We start from the raw sequence: 21,834 nt of genomic DNA, 5'->3' as shown, positions 1-21,834 counted from the left end.
TAGCAGAAATGGCAAGCTTTCATAGCTTGGAACATCAATTGTAATGGTAAGAGTCCTGATGAAATTTTCAAGAAGAGGCGTCTACAAGGACGGGAAAGTGGTATCATCACATGCACGTGCGAGTGTATGGCAGCTCGCCTGTAGGTCTCTGACATAATTCTAGATCTACCAGTTTGCCAAGAAACCGAAAGAACTGCTGCCTACCCATTCGTCATTTCCGGTTTCCTGTGAAAACAGCTCAATGGAGAGACGCGGCCAATGCAGTCGAGAATGTGGATAATGTGGGGCCGCATTACAAGCGGTTTGCCAATGCCATCAAATCGAAGCATTGTAAAATTTGAAAGATGTACCTTATCCAATAAACTATGAATTATTATTTAATTTAACCACACTTGCAGCAAACTTGATTCTGCATCTTGTGTTAAACATGATCATCATAAGCATGAAAGCTCATAAGCTCTCATTTTCATATTGATCTTTGAGGCAAGAAGACAGCCAGTTCCACCTGCTAAGATGGAAGAGAGAGTGAGGGGGGTAGGAGAAGAAAGGAAGAATGCATTCCCTCTGTTCTGCCAGAGGTGCCGGCTCTTGGTTGGTGTCGCCTGCTGAGCTTTGGGGGAGTGGGGGACATGCAGACTGTCCGCCCTGCCGCTTTCTTAGCCCTTGGCGTGTTGTGGGGCATAACTCTCCTCTGTCTGACTTCCTCTCCTTTCTATCCCCTTGGTTACCACAGCAACAGTTGTTGAGGTCAGCCTTGGGTCAGCCATAGCCTCTGAATCCCATTCTGTACGGAAAGTAGGAGGGGAAAATTGAAAAGTACACTTTCGCTTTAGCATCTGTCGGTTATAAACATTTCAGTTGACTTTTATGGGGGTAAACAAGGGGACAGAATGGGGGCCGGCGTAATTCTCTCTCCCCTTTTCTTCCTACCGCTCGGCTGCTCTATGCATGACATTGGACAAAAGGGTAAGGAAAATCCGTTTTTAAACTTGGAGGTGATTGTCTCCAATTGGCTGCTGCCCCAGCTGCAGAATGGTTTTAATTGTGTTTTAATTCAAAATGTCATAATGACTTCCCGCTCAGCTGCTTCTTAGGGCACATGCTCACATCAGTAGTACTGCTTGTGTCAGTGGCATTTCCTCAAAAGAGCCATTTCAAACCGGAAGGAATAATTAATTGCTACATTTACAAGCTGGCCTGTGCTATTAAACCATAGCGACCATGAATGCAAGAAAAGGGGTTGCTTCCTACTGTTCAAAATAGTAAGAAGATTTTAAATGAGCATAAAGAACTGTGACTTGGCAACACTGATATGATGAATGTGCGTGCTTAATGAACAAAGTTTTGAACAGCACAGTGTTCCTGTCTCTCAGGAAGAAGCTGTAGGGAAGAGGGAAACTGGAAGAATTGTAATTTTAACTGATGCAGTTTTAGAAATAACAAACAATCTACCAGCATGCTTTTGCGATCAAGGTATTGGACAGCCATGTGATAAGATGATTGAAGAAAATAGTCCTGCTTCTGGTTCACTGCATTAGCTGGAATTCTGAAAGTCTAAAACTTGGTGATAGTATAAATTCAAGAGCATGGAATGGGCTTTTGCCAGTCGCGAAAGGAATTGCCCTTGGCACCATTTCAAAATGCAAGAGTAGACCTGGCCTGCCCTCAGTCTGCTCTTACTTTACAAAGGGTGTGGCTGTTTGCCTGTGCAGACACATGGAGGTCCTGTTTGACTTCCTGTCAAGTGATTGATTTTCTTGAGTCATTGTGTTTTTTGGGGTTTTTTTGGGTTTTTTTTTTTAACCTGTTGGAACAAGTTGAATGTTTTCAGCTCAAAGGGATGGAGAGGGCTTTTGTCTCTTTCTAATATACAGTCATATATATATATATATATATATATATATATATATATATATATATATATATATATATATATGGACATATATATGCATATATATATATATATATATATATATATATATATATATATATATATGCATATATATATATGCATATATATGCATATATATATATGCATATATATATATATATATATATATATATATATATATATATATATATATAAAATTACATTACAGTAAATAAAGTATAGTATATAGTATATACATTATAAAGTTGGAACAGCAAGGCCTATTCCTTTGTTTTTGTAATACACTGAATACATTTCGGGTTCAGATAAAAAGATGATCATGTTCAGAAGAGTTCTGAATTTCCTATTTTGTTTCCTGCTTTTTACACCTAGATGTGTTAAACTACTTTGAACACATTTGGTATCAGACCACCCGATTTTTAGGTGTGCAAAAGTATTGGAAGAAAGAAAGTAAATAACACTTAATATTTGGTAACACTGCATCAAGCTGGCCACCTATTTACATAACCAAGCTGTTGCATTCTTCTTTTGTGATGCTTTTTCAGGCTTTTACTGCAGCATCTTTCAGTTGTTTTTTTCTGGAGGTTTTTCCCTTCAATCTCCGCTTGAGGAGGTGAAATGCATGCTCAGTTAGGTTAAGATTTGGCGATTGACTTGGCCAGTCAAGAACCTTCCATGTTTTCTCCCTAATTAAGTTCTTTGTTGTGTTGGCAGTGTGTTTTGGGTCATTATCTTGCTGTAGGATGAAGTTCCTCCCAATTAGCTTGGATGCATTTCTCTGTAAATTGGCAGCCAAAATGTTTTTGTTGACTTCTGTAATCATCAATAAAGATTAGTGAGCATACTCCAGAAGCAGGCGTGCAAGCCCATGCCATGACACTTCCTCCACCGTGCTTCACAGATGAGCTTGTATGTTTTGGATCATGAATAGATCCCTTCTTTGTCCACACTTTGGCCTTTCCAAGGTTAATCTCAGTCTCATCAGTCCATAAAACTTTGTTCCAGAACGTTTGTGGCTTATCTCTGTGCTTCTTTGCAAATTGAAATCTTGCCTTTCAATTGTTACTACTGATTCGTGGTTTACATCTTGTGGTATAGCCGTAAAACACACAGTAAAAGAAATCTCAGGTTGTCGTCGTCGTCGTCGTCGTCGTCGTCGTCGTCGTCGTCGTCGTCGTCGTCGTCGTCGTCGTCGTCGTCGTCGTCGTCGTCGTCGTCGTCGTCGTCGTCGTCGTCGTCGTCGTCGTCGTCGTCGTCGTCGTCGTCAACATTTCTCTTAACATTTATTGTCTCTTCAAAAGCTATGACTGTTATGAATTCAGTTCCCCAGTCAATGGCGACAAAATAGCTCCAAAACTGAAACTAACTCGCTTGCTATAGCCAACCAAAAATAACAGTTATATGTAATACATGTAACGTTTGCATATTGCCTCATTCGCTTAGCTAGCTCGTCAGATAGTGAAAGCTATTTGCCCATAGCTAGGATCTAAGCATTCTAACCTTAACAAGGTAGCTAGATTATGATGCTAGCTTCTCTCTTATCTGGTGATGTTGCAGAGTAGCACCTGAGGTTTATCTTAGCGGACAAAGCTTTAGATCTTTTTCAACATGCTTGTAAGTGAAGCCTAAGCTTCTTCTTGTTTGTTTCTTTTTTTTTTTGGCAGCCCTGGACCTGAGTGTGGAGTTTGGGGCAAGTGAGGGCCACTGCCTCTCACCAGGCCACAGTCACATGGTCCAGTCAGTCACTCCAGCTCAGTCGCCCCAACAACAATGCCCACCCCTGCAGAAAAGACATTTGAATTGCCTGTGCTAAAAAAAGCCGTTTATTTCCAGCCATACCCAAAATATCACCCTACTCCTGCCACCATTTTGGTGCATGTGTCAAACTTCAGTTTCAGTGGGATAGGCTTGTCCTTTTGATTTGTAGTGCCTTGGTTTCTGTCTGCCTTTGCCGTCAGCCATGTACAAACTGGTTCCAACCCACGTGGTCTGCACCAGGCGCTGCATTCTCTCCCAACACTCACCCACCTGAGGTTAAATTGCTGCATAGTTCTAAATGTCTGGAATGTGACTGGAGTCCCAGATAAGGGGCTTTGCCTTTCCCTGAGTTACACAGTGAAGATTTTGTGTGGCATGTATGATTTTTCTGACTTCAGGACCCAAGGTTATTGGGACAGATCATACAGCAGCCACCGTTTGTGACTAACCTTCATCTACAGTGCCATGGAAAATGTAATTGCCTCCTTCCCGATTTCTTCTATTATTGCATTAAAGTCATTTAACTTGTGTGAGAGCAATTGCCCCCTTAATATTAATAACTGGTTGCGTCACCTTGAGCAACGGCAACCAAACACTTCCTGAAATTTGATATCAACCTTTCACATCACTGGGCATTTTAGCCCACTTTTCTTTGCTGAACTACTTTAAAGCCTCTGAGGCTCCACTGAACCACAGTGAGAGCGGTGAATCTTTCCAGGATTGCACAGTTGTAAAAAGACACTTGGAAGAGCCCCAACTTTTGGGATAATATATGGATAGATTAATCATAAATTGAAAACTTTTTGAACCATATGGGTCCCATTATGTCCGTCGTAAAGTAAATACAGCATTTCACAGTAACAACATCATACAAAAAGTCAACTTGGTGGTGGCTGTGTGATGGTGTGGGGATGCTTCGCAGCCTCGGCACCTGGACAACTTTACATTAGTGAACAAACCTTCTCTGTACCAGAAATTCTCAAGGAGCATGTCTGATCATCTGTCTATGAGCTGAAGCATAATCGTGGTATGTAGCAAGTAGGAGTGTTAACGGTTAACCGGTTAACCAAAACTGATTTATAACCGGTTACAAATAATTGATAACCAATGTTTTTTTTTCTGAAGGTGAGATTTTAAGCTCAGTTTAAAATAAATGCATGTTCATCACCACGCGTTTTATTGCAGTTCTAAACTAGCAATCGACTGGCTTCAGTAGTTTGAGCAAGCAATCTGGCCATTTCAGGGTGTTTAAAATGCAAACACCACAGGGAGTTGAATGCTACAGTATTAGAGTTATCAAAGAATTTCTGTGGCTTTTGGTTGACTTATGTCGTTTCCTAAGGTTCACAGAAGATCCGTGTTTATTCGTTGACACGCAAATTCAAACTACAGCAAACTGAACTTAGCTTTCCACTCTGCTGTATCTACATAAAAATAAATAAAGCAATACATTATCATTAGGCTATTTATCATCAGATATTGAAAGCGATGGACGTAAACCACAGGCATTTAACTATGGATTTCTGCAACTGTGAGGTTACACTGCACAATGTCAATGTAAATGTAAATATTTAATTTGGTAATTAGGCTGACTTACTATTATCTGACTTACAATGTTGACATTTAACTATTGAGATGGCCCAAAATAACATTGGAAAATACAATTAAATTTCTCAGTAATCCAGCAAGACAATGATGCAAAACAGAAAACTAAATCCACATCAGATTGACAAAAAATTATCAAAATGAAAGTTTTGAGTGGTCTGGTTAGTCCTTTAATCCATAATCCATTTGTCTAAAGATCTGAAACCATTCTGTATGGCAAATATGTGATAATTGAGGAAATCAGAAAAGTGGCAAATACAGTTAGTATCTTTGAAGTAAAGAAAAGAACAGCATCGAGTGTAATATTAGGATTATACGATGGTTACCAACAAAAGGTTACCGTTTTATTATTATTATTATTATTATTAGGCCTGTTCAACAAAATCTAAAGATAGGCTAGAATGGTGAAAATGCAAGTCTTTGTGAAGTTTGTTCCTTAGTTCACCAAAGAAATGCAGGCTGATGACTGCAATTGAATTTCATTCGGCCACATAATTACAGCAGAGAAAAGAGAATAAAGTTCAAGATCCAAAACATGTATTATCACACACAAGGTGAGGGGGTGTTTACTGGTACTATTGCCACGACAGTGATGCGGTTAGGGGCGAGGCCCTTTGCTTTAATGTTGTTTTGAGCTAACAACATCAACAAAATGTGTAAATTTGCACAAATGAGCATATCAACAATTTATCACTCAAGCAAGCAAGAAAAGTGCACAATTTCTTTTTAAAAAGCCATTGTTTGTTCTATTTTTCTCGTCAAATAATCACATGCACATGTCACTCCCAAATGTTTTTGCTGAGGTGCGTTCAAATGGGCAAGTAGTGGCAAACGTTCCCCAAGATTTAACTTTTTTCTTTTAGCTTTATGTTCTCCATGAACATTTGCAAACATAAGCGAACAGTTTGAAAACACAAACATGGATGGCGTCAGATTTGTTTCTTGCAATTAAACATTTCCGAATTTCTATTCTGCCCTAAGATGAACTGGTGCCCTGTCCAGGGTGTATACCTGCCTTTTGCCCAATGTATGCTGGGATAGGCTCCAGCCCCCCTGCGACCCTGTTCAGGATATGCGGGTTATGATAGTGGATGGATGGATGGAATTTCGATTCAAACCCTTCAACTTCCACTGATTAAAGAGAAACGTTTGTCGAAAACATTTTCAGCTGTTCGCTGAATTTGAACAAGACTCTGGTCAAATTAACTAACCTCCATAGCTGATATCATTAGAACAAAAGGCAATTTAATCTACAATGTGCTACATTGTAAAACATCGTAGTCCCGTCCCTGCCGTTTGAACAGAATAATTAAATACAGGAGTTTTGAATGTAACACGTGGCAACTGTGGCTTAATTCTTTAGACTATTGATGTGGAGACCATCAAGATTTCATATTATCACAGGATACCATAACATAATAATGCGGAGCATTTAGAATTGACCAAATAATGATTTTAAAATTGTGTTTTGTGTTTACTGAAGTTCCCTGTCTATAATATTAAAAGATCATGCAGTGTGTCAAACATGCAATAATTGAGTAATCAGGAAGGGGGCAAATACCTTTTCACAGCACTCTAGTTCTATAACTGCTTATTGTTTGTTTCTGTTTTTTGTGCAGTGGCTGCATTAGATGTGGCTGCAAAATAAAATAAACATTTGGCAGCCACATCCAGCTAATCATCTGCATGAAAAAAGTACATTGTATTTGCATGTGAGTTCTGTTTGGAAGACACACATCAGAGAGTTCTGATGGCAGGAATTTTAGACTTCAGAATTAAGATGCAAAATACACAGATTTTAACTAGCTTCTCTGTCCTGAGTCATGCTCTGTTTGTGTTATGTTGGAGTGAGCAAAGTACAAATGATGACATGGGCTATGTGATATGACAGACATTGGACATCCCCTGGGTCCTAGCTTGTGTCTAATCGCATTTTGATAGTCGTCCCCCAGAAACCCATCATCTTGGAAAGTCTGCTTCGCCCATGAACTGTTTTCTGGTTTCAGCTGAAATGGAGAAATCTTTGCACCGTTCTTTATCAAAAGGTCTTCCTGGTTTTCCTTTTTCCTTTTCTTTTTTGTGAAGTTATTTTGGATCTTCATTTTGGATAAATACACAAAGTAAACAACCGTAGGGCAACTGAAGCTAAACCCCTTACCTGGAAGTCTCAAGTGACCTTAAGCAAATATTGCAAATGAGTTGTGCATAATCAGTGACAGAACCTACTCTGCTCCACCATATTTTCCTCTGATTTCTCTCCAGCATTTGGGTACAGCTGTGTCTTTGCTAGATAGACAGTTTGAAGGTATACATACCCATTTCTTTTTTGCATTTTACAGCGGACAGACGATAATGAATGATTGAAATTCCATTCGGAAAACCATCACTGAAAAGTGTTAACATCTTCATATTTTCTCATCTTTAATGTGGTTATTATAGTTATTTATGAGTGCTGGCTTATTCTGTAAACCTTTGAAATTGCGTTTCCTTACTTTGAATGTAGTTTTGTATAGGGATTCTTGTATTGGCAAAGCTACAGTGTTCAATGTCTTTATCAAATTTAGTTTTTTTTTTGCCAATAACTGATTTTAAATTGGAATCAAGCATCCAAGTGAATACCCTCTGATGTATTTCTTCCGGAACTAAACAAAAAATCCAAAGGTCCAAAATGACATTTTCCTTGCTATGTGTATTATAAAGGAGTTGAAGGTGTTTTAAGAACACTATAAAAAATAAAATAAAAAATAAAGTATCAAAATGCACAGTCCAAAAATAAATCCACACGATCACAATGAAGAAAATGTGACTTTAAATGAGCCATTTGGAATTAAATTAGCCTTCAAGACGCAGTCGCTGAAACAGCCTGTTCTTGGTAAAGCTCACGAGATGCGCTGGAGAATAGGCATGTAAAACTGGATAGAGATTGGTTTTGGCCACATTATGTCTCAACTTGCAATATATTAATACTTTATTTGTTTTTCTCCTTCCCTCCTGTGTCACTCCTTCGAATATCATCAGGAATCTACCTAAGGTAAGGTCTGTTCCACGTGGAATGTGTCATTTTAAGGAAACATTTCACTTATTATGCATTTCTGCATATTATGTTTATTTCAAAATGTTTCATCTATGTAAGCAAAGTATTGTTTTGATGCTTATTTTGTTTACTTGGAAATGTTTAGTTGGAAATTCTATTAATTGAATGTTTAACAACTGATTTTAGCTAGTGACCACATTTACATGCACACAATATTTTGGTAATGCTTTCCCTTTCATAGTGACAAAATTTACTGTGTTCATTTCTTGTTCAAATTCTCGTGCCATTTAAAAAAACCAAAATAACAAAACAAATCTGACTTACCTGGCATGAATCTAACTTAGAAACATGAATAAAAATTGGATACATTTGTGTAACCAGTGACCGATCGATGGCAACCTGCAACCCATGTCATGTGCAGTTGCGGGAAAGAAAACCCCATGGGCGTGAATGTGTTGGTGTGTCCCATGAGACTGGCCATCGCAGGATCGATAGCATCATCTTTGTTGCATTTGGTACACAAATCTGACCGTCTGCATGCATCATTTGTCTGAACTCCACTAGCATAGCCCTTACTAGTATACCGGAAATGCCATTCAGCGGGGCTTCCACTTACCTTCCTATAGTGTTGCATAGGTGTCACTTATTGTGAAGGTAAATGAGACGGTGCTAACTAGCCTGTTTGTTTTCTTTTTGAGATGTGACAAGAAATAGAAACTAGTATTTTCCTTCCTGCTCTCCCACAGGTTTTTGCCTATGATTACTGCTTCTGGTCAATGGACGAGTCTGCAACAGACAAGTTTGCCGGTAGGTTGTTTTTTTTAAGTTCATCGTTTACTGAAGGCACTGAACGGGGGAATGCCTGGGTGGAAAATCCTGTCAAAATACTGTTGTGAGCCACGCCACTGCCCGGTGTCGAATCCAGATGTGTCACTGGTGGTCCACTGGGATGCCACGCGATTGGCCTTTGTGTTGCCCATGTAGTCTCCCTACTCTCCTCTGGTCAGTTAAAGCGTTGAGTGCAAGCCTCCTGTGCAATAACACCACTGTTCAGCTGGTGGCCTGCACTGTGCCACTCAAAGCAGCGATGGCTGGCTACATGCATTTTGGAGGATGTGTGGAGCTTGGTTCCTCCAAAGCCATTAGCCAGCCAACAGCAACAACTACAGCTGCAGTTTGGGAATAAAGGAAAAGAGAGTAATAAAAATGAATGCTAGATATACATCCATGTATGTATACCAGCATTTAACCCACATAATCAGATCAGTTTAATTTATTCTTTACACAAGAAGCTACAATTGAATTGCAAGTGAATGCGACTGAGAAGGCAACTGTTTTTGTCCATCCTTTTTTGCATCTTAGGTCAGGATGTGGTCTTCCAGTGTCTTGGAGAGAGTCTTTTGCACAATGCCTTTGAGGGCTACAATGCCTGCATCTTCGCTTATGGTCAGACTGGTAGGTTACAGGAGTGACATGAAATGATCCCAGACAATAGAAATAATATTTTTATATTTCTCTGTACATCACTGTGATCTAATGGTCAATGTTTTTTTTTGTTTTTTGTGGGCGGGTTGTGTATGTTGCTTGCGTACTCACTTGGCTCTGTCTGCATGGTCCCATCCCCTCTTTGGCTATCTTGCACGCTCAATGGCCGCAGGCTCGGGTAAGTCATTCACCATGATGGGCTCGGTGGACCAACCGGGCCTAATCCCGCGCCTCTGCAGCTCGTTGTTTGAGCGCACGGTGCAGCACCAGAGGGAAGAGGAGAGTTTCACTGTGGAGGTGTCTTACATGGAGATCTACAACGAGAAGGTCCGTGATCTGCTGGACCCCAAAGGGTGAGGGCACAGTTATAGATCGGCCTCTGGCTCTCTTAGACCTTTTAAAGGGACCTCAACCCAAGAGACGATAATTTAGTGTATTCTGTCTTGCCCTCAGAATAATTGGTGTGATCTAATTGATGTCTTGCATCAAAGCCGCTTCTTATTGTCTGTCTGCAAAAGACTATTTTCAGTTTCTTATTGTCTTGTTGTCTGTATCTGCAAAAGACTATTTTGAGTGATGTCATTGGGATACAGCAACTCCTCTTAAGTGAATGGAGGTATCGTTGAATTGGAGAATGAGGAGCTTTGGTGGCAAAGCTTTTGTCCTAATTTAAAACAGGGGAGTGATTTTGCTTGGGTGACATCATTGTTTGGGGTGGGGCATTGTATATTTTTCTGTGCCAAAGTCACAGAGGTGACAAATTAGAAATGAAATCATTTTTAAAGACCAACATATAAATTATTTGTTTTGGTTTAATCTCTACAAAAGAGTAATTGCTGCATTCTGTTCAATGTTCAGACTTGTGATCACCAAGCTGGGGTATAACATTTCTGAGAGGATTTCCTGAATGTGTTTTTAAACACAAAATCTTGATTGGATTTTTACTGTGTGCTGTTCAGACTTCAACAACTTGTATCTCAATTTATGGAAATGCAAAGATGGCTACAGTTGATCCACTTTAGATGTGCTCCACACTTTGTCTTCATCACAGTTACAGTTACTTACACAGTTTCATACTGCTCACCTCAAAAATGGGGACTCACTGATTTAATATGTGCATTCATAACTTGCTGATTTATACACTTATTAATTCATTGAGTTCCCATTTTAGAGATAAGCAGTGTGAAACTGGTCAGTATTAATGAAACAGTCAACATAACCATTTTTGGCCAGGGGTGCACAACAACATAACTTACCATCTGCATACATTTTTTTTGTCCGAAATGAAGATGTTCAATATAATCAGGGTGACCATATGTTTTTTTTTCTGGTACAGTCCCATTTTTTTTATTTTTATTATTATTATTATTTTTTTTTTTTTTTACTTTCAGATGTCCTGACTTATAACCGAAATGTCCCTTATTTTCGTTCCTGGTGATTTGCATGGTTATTCTGATTGTGTAATTGCTGTGTTATGGTCGTATAAAGTACAATAGAGTGAATTCCGTGTTTTAGAATAGCCTACGTATACCACCTGCTACAACTAACAAACAAATCAATCATAATTTTGTCCATCTCACTCTAAGCAACAATTTAGCTGAGCGCGAAGGAAACGTCGGAGGTTGCAGCAATGTAGTAAAATATCACAAATGCGAACGTGTTTGTTTAATGAATATCTTCAGAATGTTGTTCACAAAAATCATTACATTCTCTTCTTTGCCCGGCGAAACCGTCTGATTTGCTGTGTGAATTTCTTGAACAGTTAATCGAGAAGCATTTACTCTTTAATGCCAGTATTTGGATTCATAAAAAAAGAGTCAAATGAATCTGATGTTACAATTGTGCCGATTTTAGTGGCCGCTATGTATTTAAAATGGATTACAGATGGATATGTTAGTTCCGATTATTATATCATTATATTATATTATTCAGCCTCTGGGTATATGGTCATATCATTCCGACAGATAGATGGCCAATGAGATTAACAAGAGTAAGGGACGACTGATACTTGATTAGGTGGACTGCGGTTACTTTGGTTTTGAGAACATAATAATGTGGCATCCCTTTGATAAACTTAGTCTTTTTTTCTTCAGAACAATCCACTGAAATATTTTTCTGAAAATATTTGAGGTGAGAAATTAGCAATGCAGTGGTTGAATCTTGATTCATATTTGATCTGCAACACCTAGTTTGAGAGTTTGATCTGAGTCTGGTGTGCCAGGTGAGCTGCATTGTTTGACTCATACGACATAAATGTTGTTCCTTCCAAAGGAAAAATTCTATATAAGAGAATTTGTGACTGCACCAAGTTCTGTTAAATAGCTAGTTTTAAGTGATTTAAGAACACATCTGTTTATACGAGTGGTTCTTGCATACGGCCAAATGTTCCCAAATATACGAGCACTTCCATGGATGGGGCTGTGGGACGACAGTGGTGTGAAAAAGTGTTTGGCCCCTTCCTGATTTTTTTTTTTTTGATGCTTGTCACACTTAAATGTTTCAGATCATCAAACAAATTTAAATATTAGTCAAAGTAAACACAAAATGCAGTTTTTAAATGAAGGTTTTTATTAAGGGAGAAAAAAAATCCAAACCTACATGGCCCTGTGTGAAAAAGTGATTGCCCCCTAAACCTAATAACTGGTTGGGCCACCCTTAGCAGCAACAACTGCAATCAAGCGTTTGCGATAACTTGCAATGAGTCTCTTACAGCGCTGTGGAGGAATTTTGGCCCACTCATCTTTGCAGAATTGTTGTAATTTAGCCACATTGGAGTGTTTGAGCATGAACCGCCTTTTTAAGGTCATGCCACAGCATCTCAATAGGATTCAGGTCAGGACTTTGACTAGGCCACTCCAAAGTCTTCATTTTGTTTTTCTTCAACCATTCAGAGGTGGACTTGCTGGTGTGTTTTGGATCATTGTCCTGTTGCGGAACCCAAGTTCGTTTCAGCTTGAGGTCACAAACAGATGGCCGGACATTCTCCTTCAGGATTTTTTGGTAGACAGCAGAATTCATGGTTCCATTTATCACAGCAAGTCTTCCAGGTCCTGAAGCAGCAAAACAGCCCCAGACCATCACACTACCACCACCATATTTTACTGTTGGTATGATGTTCTTTTTCTGAAATGCGGTGTTACTTTTACGCCAGATGTAATGGGACACACACCTTCCAAAAAGTTCAACTTTTGTCTCGTCAGACCACAGAGTATTTTCCCAAAAGTCTTGGGGATCATCAAGATGTTTCTGGCAAAATTGAGACGAGCCTTAATGTTCTTTTTGCTCAGCAGTGGTTTTCGTCTTGGAACTCTGCCATGCAGGCCATTTTTGCCCAGTCTCTTTCTTATGGTGGAGTAATGAACACTGACCTTAACTGAGGGAAGTGAGGCCTGCAGTTCTTTGGATGTTGTTGTGGGGTCTTTTGTGACCTCTTGGATGAGTCGTCGCTGCGCTCTTGGGGTAATTTTGGTCAGCCGGCCACTCCTGGGAAGGTTCACCACTGTCCCATGTTTTCGCCATTTGTGGATAATGGCTCTCACTGTGATTCGCTGGAGTCCCAAAGCTTTAGAAATGGCTTTATAACCTTGATAGATCTCAATTACTTTCTTTCTCATTTGTTCCTGAATTTCTTTAGATCTCGGCATGATGTGTAGCTTTTGAAGATCATTTGGTCTACTTCACTTTGTCAGGCAGGTCCTATTTAAGTGGTTTCTTGATTGAGAACAGGTGTGACAGTAATCAGGCCTGGGTGTGGCTAGAGAAATTGAACTCAGGTTTGATAAACCACGGTTAAGTTATGTTTTAACAGGGGGGCAATCACTTTTTCACACAGGGCCATGTAGGTTTGAATTTTTTTTCTCCCTTAATACTAAAAACCTTCATTTAAAAACTGCATTTTGTGTTTACTTGTGTTGTCTTTGAATAATATTTAAATTTGTTTGATGATCTGAAACATTTAAGTGTGACAATCATGCAAAAAAAAAAAAAAAAAAAAAAAAAAAAAAAAAAATCAGGAAGGGGGGCAAACACTTTTTCACACCACTGTATATCCCTAACCCTTGACCCCGCTGTGATAATTTCATTAGTTAAACTGTGGCCTCTGCTTTATTCCAAGGAGTCGGCAGTCTCTGAGAGTGAGAGAGCACAAGGTCCTGGGACCCTATGTGGATGGCTTGTCCCGCCTCGCCGTTGCCAGTTACAAGGTACAGTACTATTATGAGTTTAAAATTGCATAATGCAGGGAGGTTCAGGCTAGGACTATGTGCTGGTAAAAATCTTGATTGTGTCGTTTAAACCACAATTTCACAGTGTATGTACTCCATGTATGTACTCCAAGTGTTTCCATTTGGAAGTTTCAGCTATGACTTTTTGATTTGGACCAGTGGAGGTTTAATCTCCACAAAAGCGACTCATGGAATCCATTGTATTTAATGTTCTGTGTATAGTGTGGTATTATTATAGTAGTATTCATCTACCAATCTGAGGTTGTTAACAACATTGACAATTGACAGTAGTCATACAACATAACCAAGTTGTATAGAAGGTCAGTGGATGAAATGAGAGTAGTTCCGTTGAATGGGTATTAGCATTTTTCTTTATTTATTTCCCATGTAACATGGCTGTTTAGTGGACAAACTTGGCTTGGCAGGACAAATGGTCATTTGTGCAACAAAATGTTTTTATGGTTGGTAGAAAAAAAGTCAATGGATAGTGAATGGGGTTTATACTTTCCGACTTATCTTGGCACATAAGGTTACAAAAATTATTTTGAGTGTCATGCATTATAAGTTATTTAAAATATGTAAGAAAAACCTTATGTTCAGCGGGGGACATTTAATCAGAAATTAATCACTTTCTGACCTCACCATTTTAGATTTAATGCATTCTAACTTGGGATGTGACAAATCTTTTTTTTTTTTTTTTACAAGTTTTTGGAAACCGTTACCATCCCATTTTGAAAATGGTTAACCATGTAACCGATACTGTGTATCTAATATCTTATTTGTGAAGAGAAAGAAAAAGTGGAGTAGCCTACCGACAAATTGAATTGCATTTTTAAACTTTACTTTGGGCCATCTTAAAATAGATGAATTGAAATGTCAATATAGTAAGGTCGAATAATAGCCTAATTGCCAAATTAAGGATTTACATTTACATTTCATCGTGCTCACAGATGTCCAGCAGTCTGTAGTTAAAGCCGTGTAGGCTACCTTCAGGCATGCTGGTTGATTGCATGTCATTTTCTTAAAATCAGTTCATTATAATTCTGTGTTTTCATTTCTCTTCTATGGCTTCTGCCTGACAGACTTGTTTGGCATGAAATGTGCCCAATCTACTGCTATTGAGAACTTTGTTACAGACAGGATTGTGCACTCAGTGTCCAATATTGCCTGCTATACAGTAACGTGATGACGCAATACATCTGGTTTATTTTAGGCAGGGAATCAGACGGAAACGGTGTAAATATAAATATGTAATGGATTTTGTTCAGATATCGTAATGGACTGGTCTGATAATTTGACTTTTATGCCAATGGTTTCTGTACAATTTGGCTTATATCTTATGTAAGGGTAAATCTCGCCAATGCATCTTTGTTGTGACAGGATTAATGTAGTCCTTTTAAAGCACGGAATTTTCGCTTTCAATATCCGATGGATATGATCGGCTGACTGATCTAAGGATTTTTATTTTATGCCAACAATTTTACTTGATTTTAGAAATGGTTAAACTGCACGGTCCTAGAAGCTATTTGCAACATTGAGGTGGCGGACACCTGCTAGCAAGTCATAACTTTAAATACCGTTCACCTGTTACCCATCACACCATTATAAATAGTCTTGATATGAGAGGCTTTTTGGTGTTCGTTTTTTGTGGCTATTGAATTACGTCACAACACAGGAGACGGTTGATATTTGAAAGGCAATATGGAATTTGTAGTGTGCAATTCCACTGTCATTCCCACCTACTGTACCAAAGTAGAAGTCAATAAAACAACCAAAACGCAATCTTTCATTGCCACTTTAAACCTTCATTTGCAAAATAAAAAAACATGTAAACCCCTGATTTTTATTTTTATTATTTCATTTTTCCATTTTTAGATGGTAGAGATTGATTTCTAATTTCTGACTGAATGTCCCAGCAACTAATTAAGACCCAAGATACCAAGTGAAGCATGTTAACTATGGTTAACTGCTTTAATTGACCGATGCTGTGCATTGGTGCATTGCAAAAACTAACCCCAAGACCACCTCACCCTCTCTGTTTTCGGCAGGACATTGAGTCCCTGATGTCAGAGGGAAACAAATCACGCACTGTGGCTGCCACCAACATGAACGAGGAGAGCAGCCGCTCACATGCAGTCTTTATCATCATCCTCACGCACACACTGCAGGACCTGCAGTCTGGGGTATGCCCAGCTCACCCACTGCATGCTGATACATGCATGCTCAGTCCCATCATACTTGAATAGAACCACAGATTCTATACCATGGATAGAACCAATCCCAATTTGCTAACATGACAAAGTTCATCTCGTGGAGCCTAAAGACGATTGGGGACTTTTTCCTGTTCAACATGAATTGTCATTTTTAGATTGTACTTTTTCATCATTTTTAACTTGTCCATTATATTTTAATTATGTATTTATCCCATTGTCAATAATTTGTCATTAAACTCGGATTCTCTCACACACAGTACTGGAAAATAAATCAATAAATAATACCTTCCGACAGGTAAGCCAATCGGACAGTCAGCCATCGCTTTATCACCGCGGTCCTCTCCCGCCCCACCCCACCCCACCCCCAACTGCTGTTACCTAACCCTCACTGCTTCATTAAGCACAGAGCCCAGCCACATTAAGAATGCAGGAGCAGGCCTGTAATGCCCCCTCTCTATCAGGACTTGAATCATCTGACTGCCACATATGACCATTTCTTTCCTGGTTTTCGGAGCTCAATCATTTTGTCTTTGGCCAAACTTCCAGGCAAATTTAGGAGATTGGAGGTTGGGAGTCATTAATTCCCTCTTACACATACCATCGCACAAGCTCAAATGTGGTTTTGACCTATCTTTTGATTTAACCATCCTTTTATTCCACACAGCCCCCCAAAATCTAAGACATTTATTTACTGTGCTTCTGGAAGCCAGCAGTGGATATGGTTTTGCGACCTATAGCAGTCAATAGGGACAGGCCGGAATCTGAAGGCTTCCAATGTTTCATATTCTTACATATTGCTCTCACTACCCCCCCCTTTTACTCTTAATTCTCTTTTTATTGTTTTGTCTTCACTTTTGTTGCTGCCATCTCCTCTCCCATGCCATCGTATGTACTTCCATGTAGCGTTATGTGCGGTTATTGGAATGTAAAAGAGGTCCCAGTAAAGGGACCCTCTTATTTGAAGCACCCCTCCCATTCTCCAGCTCTGAACAAAAGCCAACACCATAATAGAGGATTGTTTGACTGACTCACACAATGGTCATTGTTCCTGTTCAGTGCTGGAAAAACTGTTTTCCTTAATTTATTTATTTTCATTAGCAATTAGCAAGGAAGTTGCACTAAAGATGAACATGGATAGGCTTCGGACTGTCTTTCCTGTATGCGCAGTGATTGGCTGTACGGACAGCGTAGTGTACAGTTACGCTCTCTCTCCCGCTCTGCAGACGAGTGGGGAGAAGGTGAGCAAGCTGAGTCTGGTGGACCTGGCAGGGAGTGAGCGGGCAGCCAAGACGGGCGCGGCAGGCGAGAGACTGAAAGAGGGCAGCAACATCAACAAGTCAGTGAGCATGGACATATCGACATCCTTGGACTCTTCTTTAGATGCTGGTTATATACTCTCCGATTCTTATCCTGATACACCCACTTGTGCTTCACTCATATAACACTTTAACATTGTCTTTTTCACCCCATGCTTTGTTAATGGAATATGGAAAGTGCGCATAGCACTTGCTGCCTGCGAGCTCATTTAATGACATTGGCACAGTGACAAATGGTGCCAAAATAATGCCTTTGGTTCTAATACAAAAGGATCCAGTTTAACTTAAGTTGCATGGCCAGAGTGGGTTTATTTGCATTCAATCCTTTTTTCACTGTGTCAATTTTCTATCGTGGCAGCAACTCAATTTATAAATACATGCATTGATTGTTATTATGTGTCTGTGTATGACTATACAGTACCCTTCGTAATGTTTAGGACAAAGCCTAAACCTATTTATTTATCTACCTCTGTACTCCACAATTTAGAAATTTGCAATAAAAAAAAAATCACATGTGGTTCAAGTGCACATTGTCAGATTTTAATAAAGGGCATTTTTATACATTCTGGTTTCACCATGTGGAAATTACAGCAGTGCTTATACATAGTCCCTCCATTTGCACCATAATGTTTTGACGCAGCAATGTTGTGTAAGTTAAAGTAGTCATGTTTCGTATTTTTCTCTTAAGTACTTCTTGGAAAACTGTAATCTGGCCTTCCCATTTCTGTGGTTAATCAGTGGTTTGCATCTTGCAATGTCGCCTCTATTTCTGTTCATGAAGTCTTCTCTGGACAGTGGTCATTGACAAATCCATACCCAACTCCTCTTTCTGATATATTGGACAGGTGTTTGGGGATTTTCATTTATTATGGAGAGAATTATTCTGTCATCAGGTCTTCCCTGGCCTGCCAGTACCTTTGCAATTATTAAGCTCGCAAGTGCTCTCTCTCTATTCTTAATTATGTTCCAAACAGTTGATTTTGCTCAGCCTAATGTTTGGCTGATGTCTCTGACCATTTTATTATTATTTTTTTCCCCTCAGTCTCATAATGGCTTCTTTGACTTTCATTGGCACAACTTTGGTCCTCAATTTTATTAATGGCAATAATAGTTTCCAATGGTGATCAAAAGACTAAAGGAAATACTAGGTGCTGAGAGCTCTTATACCTGCATTTAGAAGGCAATTAAACACTTCTGTGAGACCATTTGTCCCAAACTCTGGTGCCCTGAAATGGTGGGACTATATATGAACACCGCTGTAATTTCTACGTGGTGAAACCAAAATGTAATGTATAAAAATACCCTTTTTACATAACATTATTGGCATTTGGCAGACGCTCTTATCCAGAGCGACGTACAGTTGATTAGACTAAGCAGGAGACAATCCTCCCCTGGAGCAATGCAGGGTTAAGGGCCTTGCTCAAGGGCCCAACAGCTGTGCGGATCTTATTGTGGCTACACTGGGATTAGAACCACCAACCTTGTGTGTCCCAGCCATTTACCTTAACCACTACGCTACAGGCCACCCTTTGATACAATCTTTGATTCCAAGTCTAAAATTGTGGCAAATAAAGACATAATGGGTCCTTGTCTGAAACGTTACGGAGGGCACTGTACGTGTTTGTTTCATTGTGACAGCATTATGTGCATCTCCCAGTGTGTGACAGTACTTAGTGTGAATGTGTGTGACTGCTTTTAAGGGTGCTTCCTATCCCCACACAGGTCTCTCACCACTCTGGGGCTGGTGATCTCAGCCCTGGCAGACCAAGGTGCAGGGAAGAACAAAAGCAAATTTGTGCCCTACAGAGACTCTGTGCTCACCTGGCTGCTTAAGGTGAGGTGTGGATTCATCAACACTGCAGAGCAGAGAGCCGTGGTGGCGTGCAGCAGACTTGCAGTTGCAGTTCATTGCGCTTGCACACCAGGGTTCGATACCCGGTCCTGCCAAAAGTCAAGTTTGGCTGGCTCTCTTGGAGCGGCATAATTGGCTCGCTGCTCGGGAGGGACTTGACAGGGTGTGTGGGATTGCCGCACACAGCGCCTCGGAGTAACAATCTACTTGAGATGAGACGGCTTGGCGAAGGCATGTCGCTCTCAGGGTCACAAGATCCTACTGGGCCGCCGAGGGACGGGGCCATAAGGCGGTATCCCTAGCTAGCACCAATTGGATTAGATAGGGTATAATTGGCAACCAAATTTGGAGAAAGAGGGGAAATTGGGGAGAAAAAAACAAAACAAAAAAAACACTGACTTTTTACAGCCTCAGAGGGCCTTCAGTAAGAGATCACAACTAATTCCTTCAGTTTTTAAGATACTTGCATAAATTCAGGAGCAAATTTGCAGTCATGTCACTGATTGTGACAAAATTTAAGACTTATTTGTTTTCAAAAACATCTGTCTTCTGAAAATATGTGAGAATAAGAACAGAGTGGCTTGGTAATGTTAGTAATGGCCTTAGTTCTGCTGTATAAATGCATAGTCTGATTATATGAGTGGAATGATCGTATTAATATTTCCACACAAACAAATAATTATCTCATTCAGCTTCTGCAGCATTTCTTTCCTAACAGACAAAAAACCAGGAACCTTGAAGGGAATAAAAAACCCATTGAGATAAAAATCTTTCTCTCTTGGGACTGACTCTCTCTGGGCTTATTCCAATCCCTTATTTTTCTCATTTTCCATTCCTTTTCTCTTTTTCTTGCCCCTCGTGCTACCCATCGGGATAGGATAAGAAAAGATGAAAGAAAAGGAAGTAAAGACGGGGTCAAGAACATGAATTAGGCAAATGGAATGTTCTTGCTCCTTCAGTTTGAAGCCACATCAGTTACATATGTAGCAGATGCATAGCAGATGGGGAGAGGTAGTTCCACAAGTTGATCATTTATACCTCAGGCTTTCCGGAACAAAAATAAAACTTTTGCAAAGGATGCTCTGATGTTTCCTTGCTCAACAGAAAGACTGGGAGTTCCAAAGTCTACTTCTAACTCCTAGAAGGAACGTTTAAGGGGTTGGAATGTCCTTAGATGGCGGAGCTCTGTCAATTTCCGGGTCGGCAGCAAGGAAAGGGAAAAAAAAGAATGGATTAGAATGAGCTCTCTCTCACTAGGGGGTGATAATTGTCTCTTGCTCAAAGCTAACACTCTGCCCTCCTCCCTCCTGCCCCCTGCAGGACAGTCTTGGAGGGAACAGTCGCACAGCCATGGTGGCAACAATTAGCCCAGCGGCGGACAACTATGATGAGACCCTGTCCACCCTGCGGTATGCTGACCGTGCCAAGTCCATCGTCAACCACGCAGTGGTGAATGAAGACCCTAATGCCAGAATCATCCGTGAGCTCAGAGAAGAGGTGGAGAAACTCAGAGATCAGCTGACCCAGGCGGAGGTATGTCACCATATTCACAGGGGAGAAAAAGAAGGTAATTGTTCCCCCCCACCCGATGAAATTAGGGGCAGGACTATAGATCAGTCCATCAGTTTGTTCGTTTGACACGCTGGATTATCTGCAAGGTATACCTATTTTTCAATGGAAAGTATGTTATTATCAAATTCAATATGTTTTTAATTCATTGTCATTTTAATTTACTGCTATATTTTGTACTTCTGTGTCTGCATGTGAGGTGGATCACTAAATTCAGTGGGGAGAAATGTTGACTAGAGGTGTGTGTGAGTGTGCGTGCGTGCGTATGTGTGCATGTGTGGCAATATGTTATGGAATAATGGATAAGATGTCCCGTGTTCATTGCATAATAGGTATTTTAGTTCCCATGCTTGCACTGAGGTTAGAGATGGCTTCTGTGAAAAGGTTTGGAGGGTCTCAAAATTACAGTCTTGCTATGGTTCTCAATTGGATTCTGCTCCTGGTGGCATAATCGTGGTGTAAACATGGAACTGTTTCTCTTCCAGTCCCTGAAGGCCCCAGAGCTGAAGGACAGGCTAGAGGAGTCTGAGAAACTGATCCAGGAGATGACCGTCACCTGGGAGGAGAAACTTCGGAAGACCGAGGACATTGCTCAGGTAACTAATGCTATGACATATGCAAACTACTCATCTAATTTAATTACTTTGCAGGTTTTCTTTCTGCATTAAGGGTTGATTTCACAGAATGTAAACTCATGGAATAAATTGTGGTCATGACGGTGCTAACTGGTTTGGAAGTAAAAGAAGCAGCCACATAAATGTACAGTGGTTTGCCGGTTCTGCCTCGGGAGATCTGCGGGGCGGCATCATATTTGCATACATTTCTTGGTTTATCTACTGTAACTACTTCTTGTCCACACCACCACCAGGTGGAAAATGTGAGCGCTCT

General features: G+C 40.1%; 1 protein-coding gene across 5 annotated transcripts in view; it reads left to right on the top strand.

Moving 5' to 3' along the window:
• Positions 1-21,834, top strand: part of kif13bb (kinesin family member 13Bb) — an 82,031-nt gene that overhangs the window by 12,062 nt on the left and 48,135 nt on the right. For 4 of the 5 annotated variants that reach the window (XM_061240999.1, XM_061240996.1, XM_061240998.1 and 1 more), the window contains 10 exons: positions 8,273-8,285; positions 9,035-9,095; positions 9,651-9,743; positions 9,946-10,126; positions 13,888-13,975; positions 16,045-16,179; positions 17,433-17,545; positions 19,248-19,359; positions 20,698-20,910; positions 21,432-21,542. In XM_061240999.1, coding sequence (XP_061096983.1) covers positions 8,273-8,285; positions 9,035-9,095; positions 9,651-9,743; positions 9,946-10,126; positions 13,888-13,975; positions 16,045-16,179; positions 17,433-17,545; positions 19,248-19,359; positions 20,698-20,910; positions 21,432-21,542 — 1,120 coding nt within the window. Of the gene's footprint in view, positions 1-8,272; positions 8,286-8,724; positions 8,804-9,034; positions 9,096-9,650; positions 9,744-9,945; positions 10,127-13,887; positions 13,976-16,044; positions 16,180-17,432; positions 17,546-19,247; positions 19,360-20,697; positions 20,911-21,431; positions 21,543-21,834 lie in introns of those variants that run through there. The other variant, XM_061241000.1, reaches the window with a different exon arrangement.

The sequence above is a fragment of the Conger conger genome, chromosome 5 (genome assembly GCF_963514075.1).
Source record: "Conger conger chromosome 5, fConCon1.1, whole genome shotgun sequence".
NCBI classification, from domain to species: Eukaryota; Metazoa; Chordata; class Actinopteri; order Anguilliformes; family Congridae; genus Conger; species Conger conger.
This window is presented reverse-complemented; position numbering and strand designations above follow the sequence as displayed.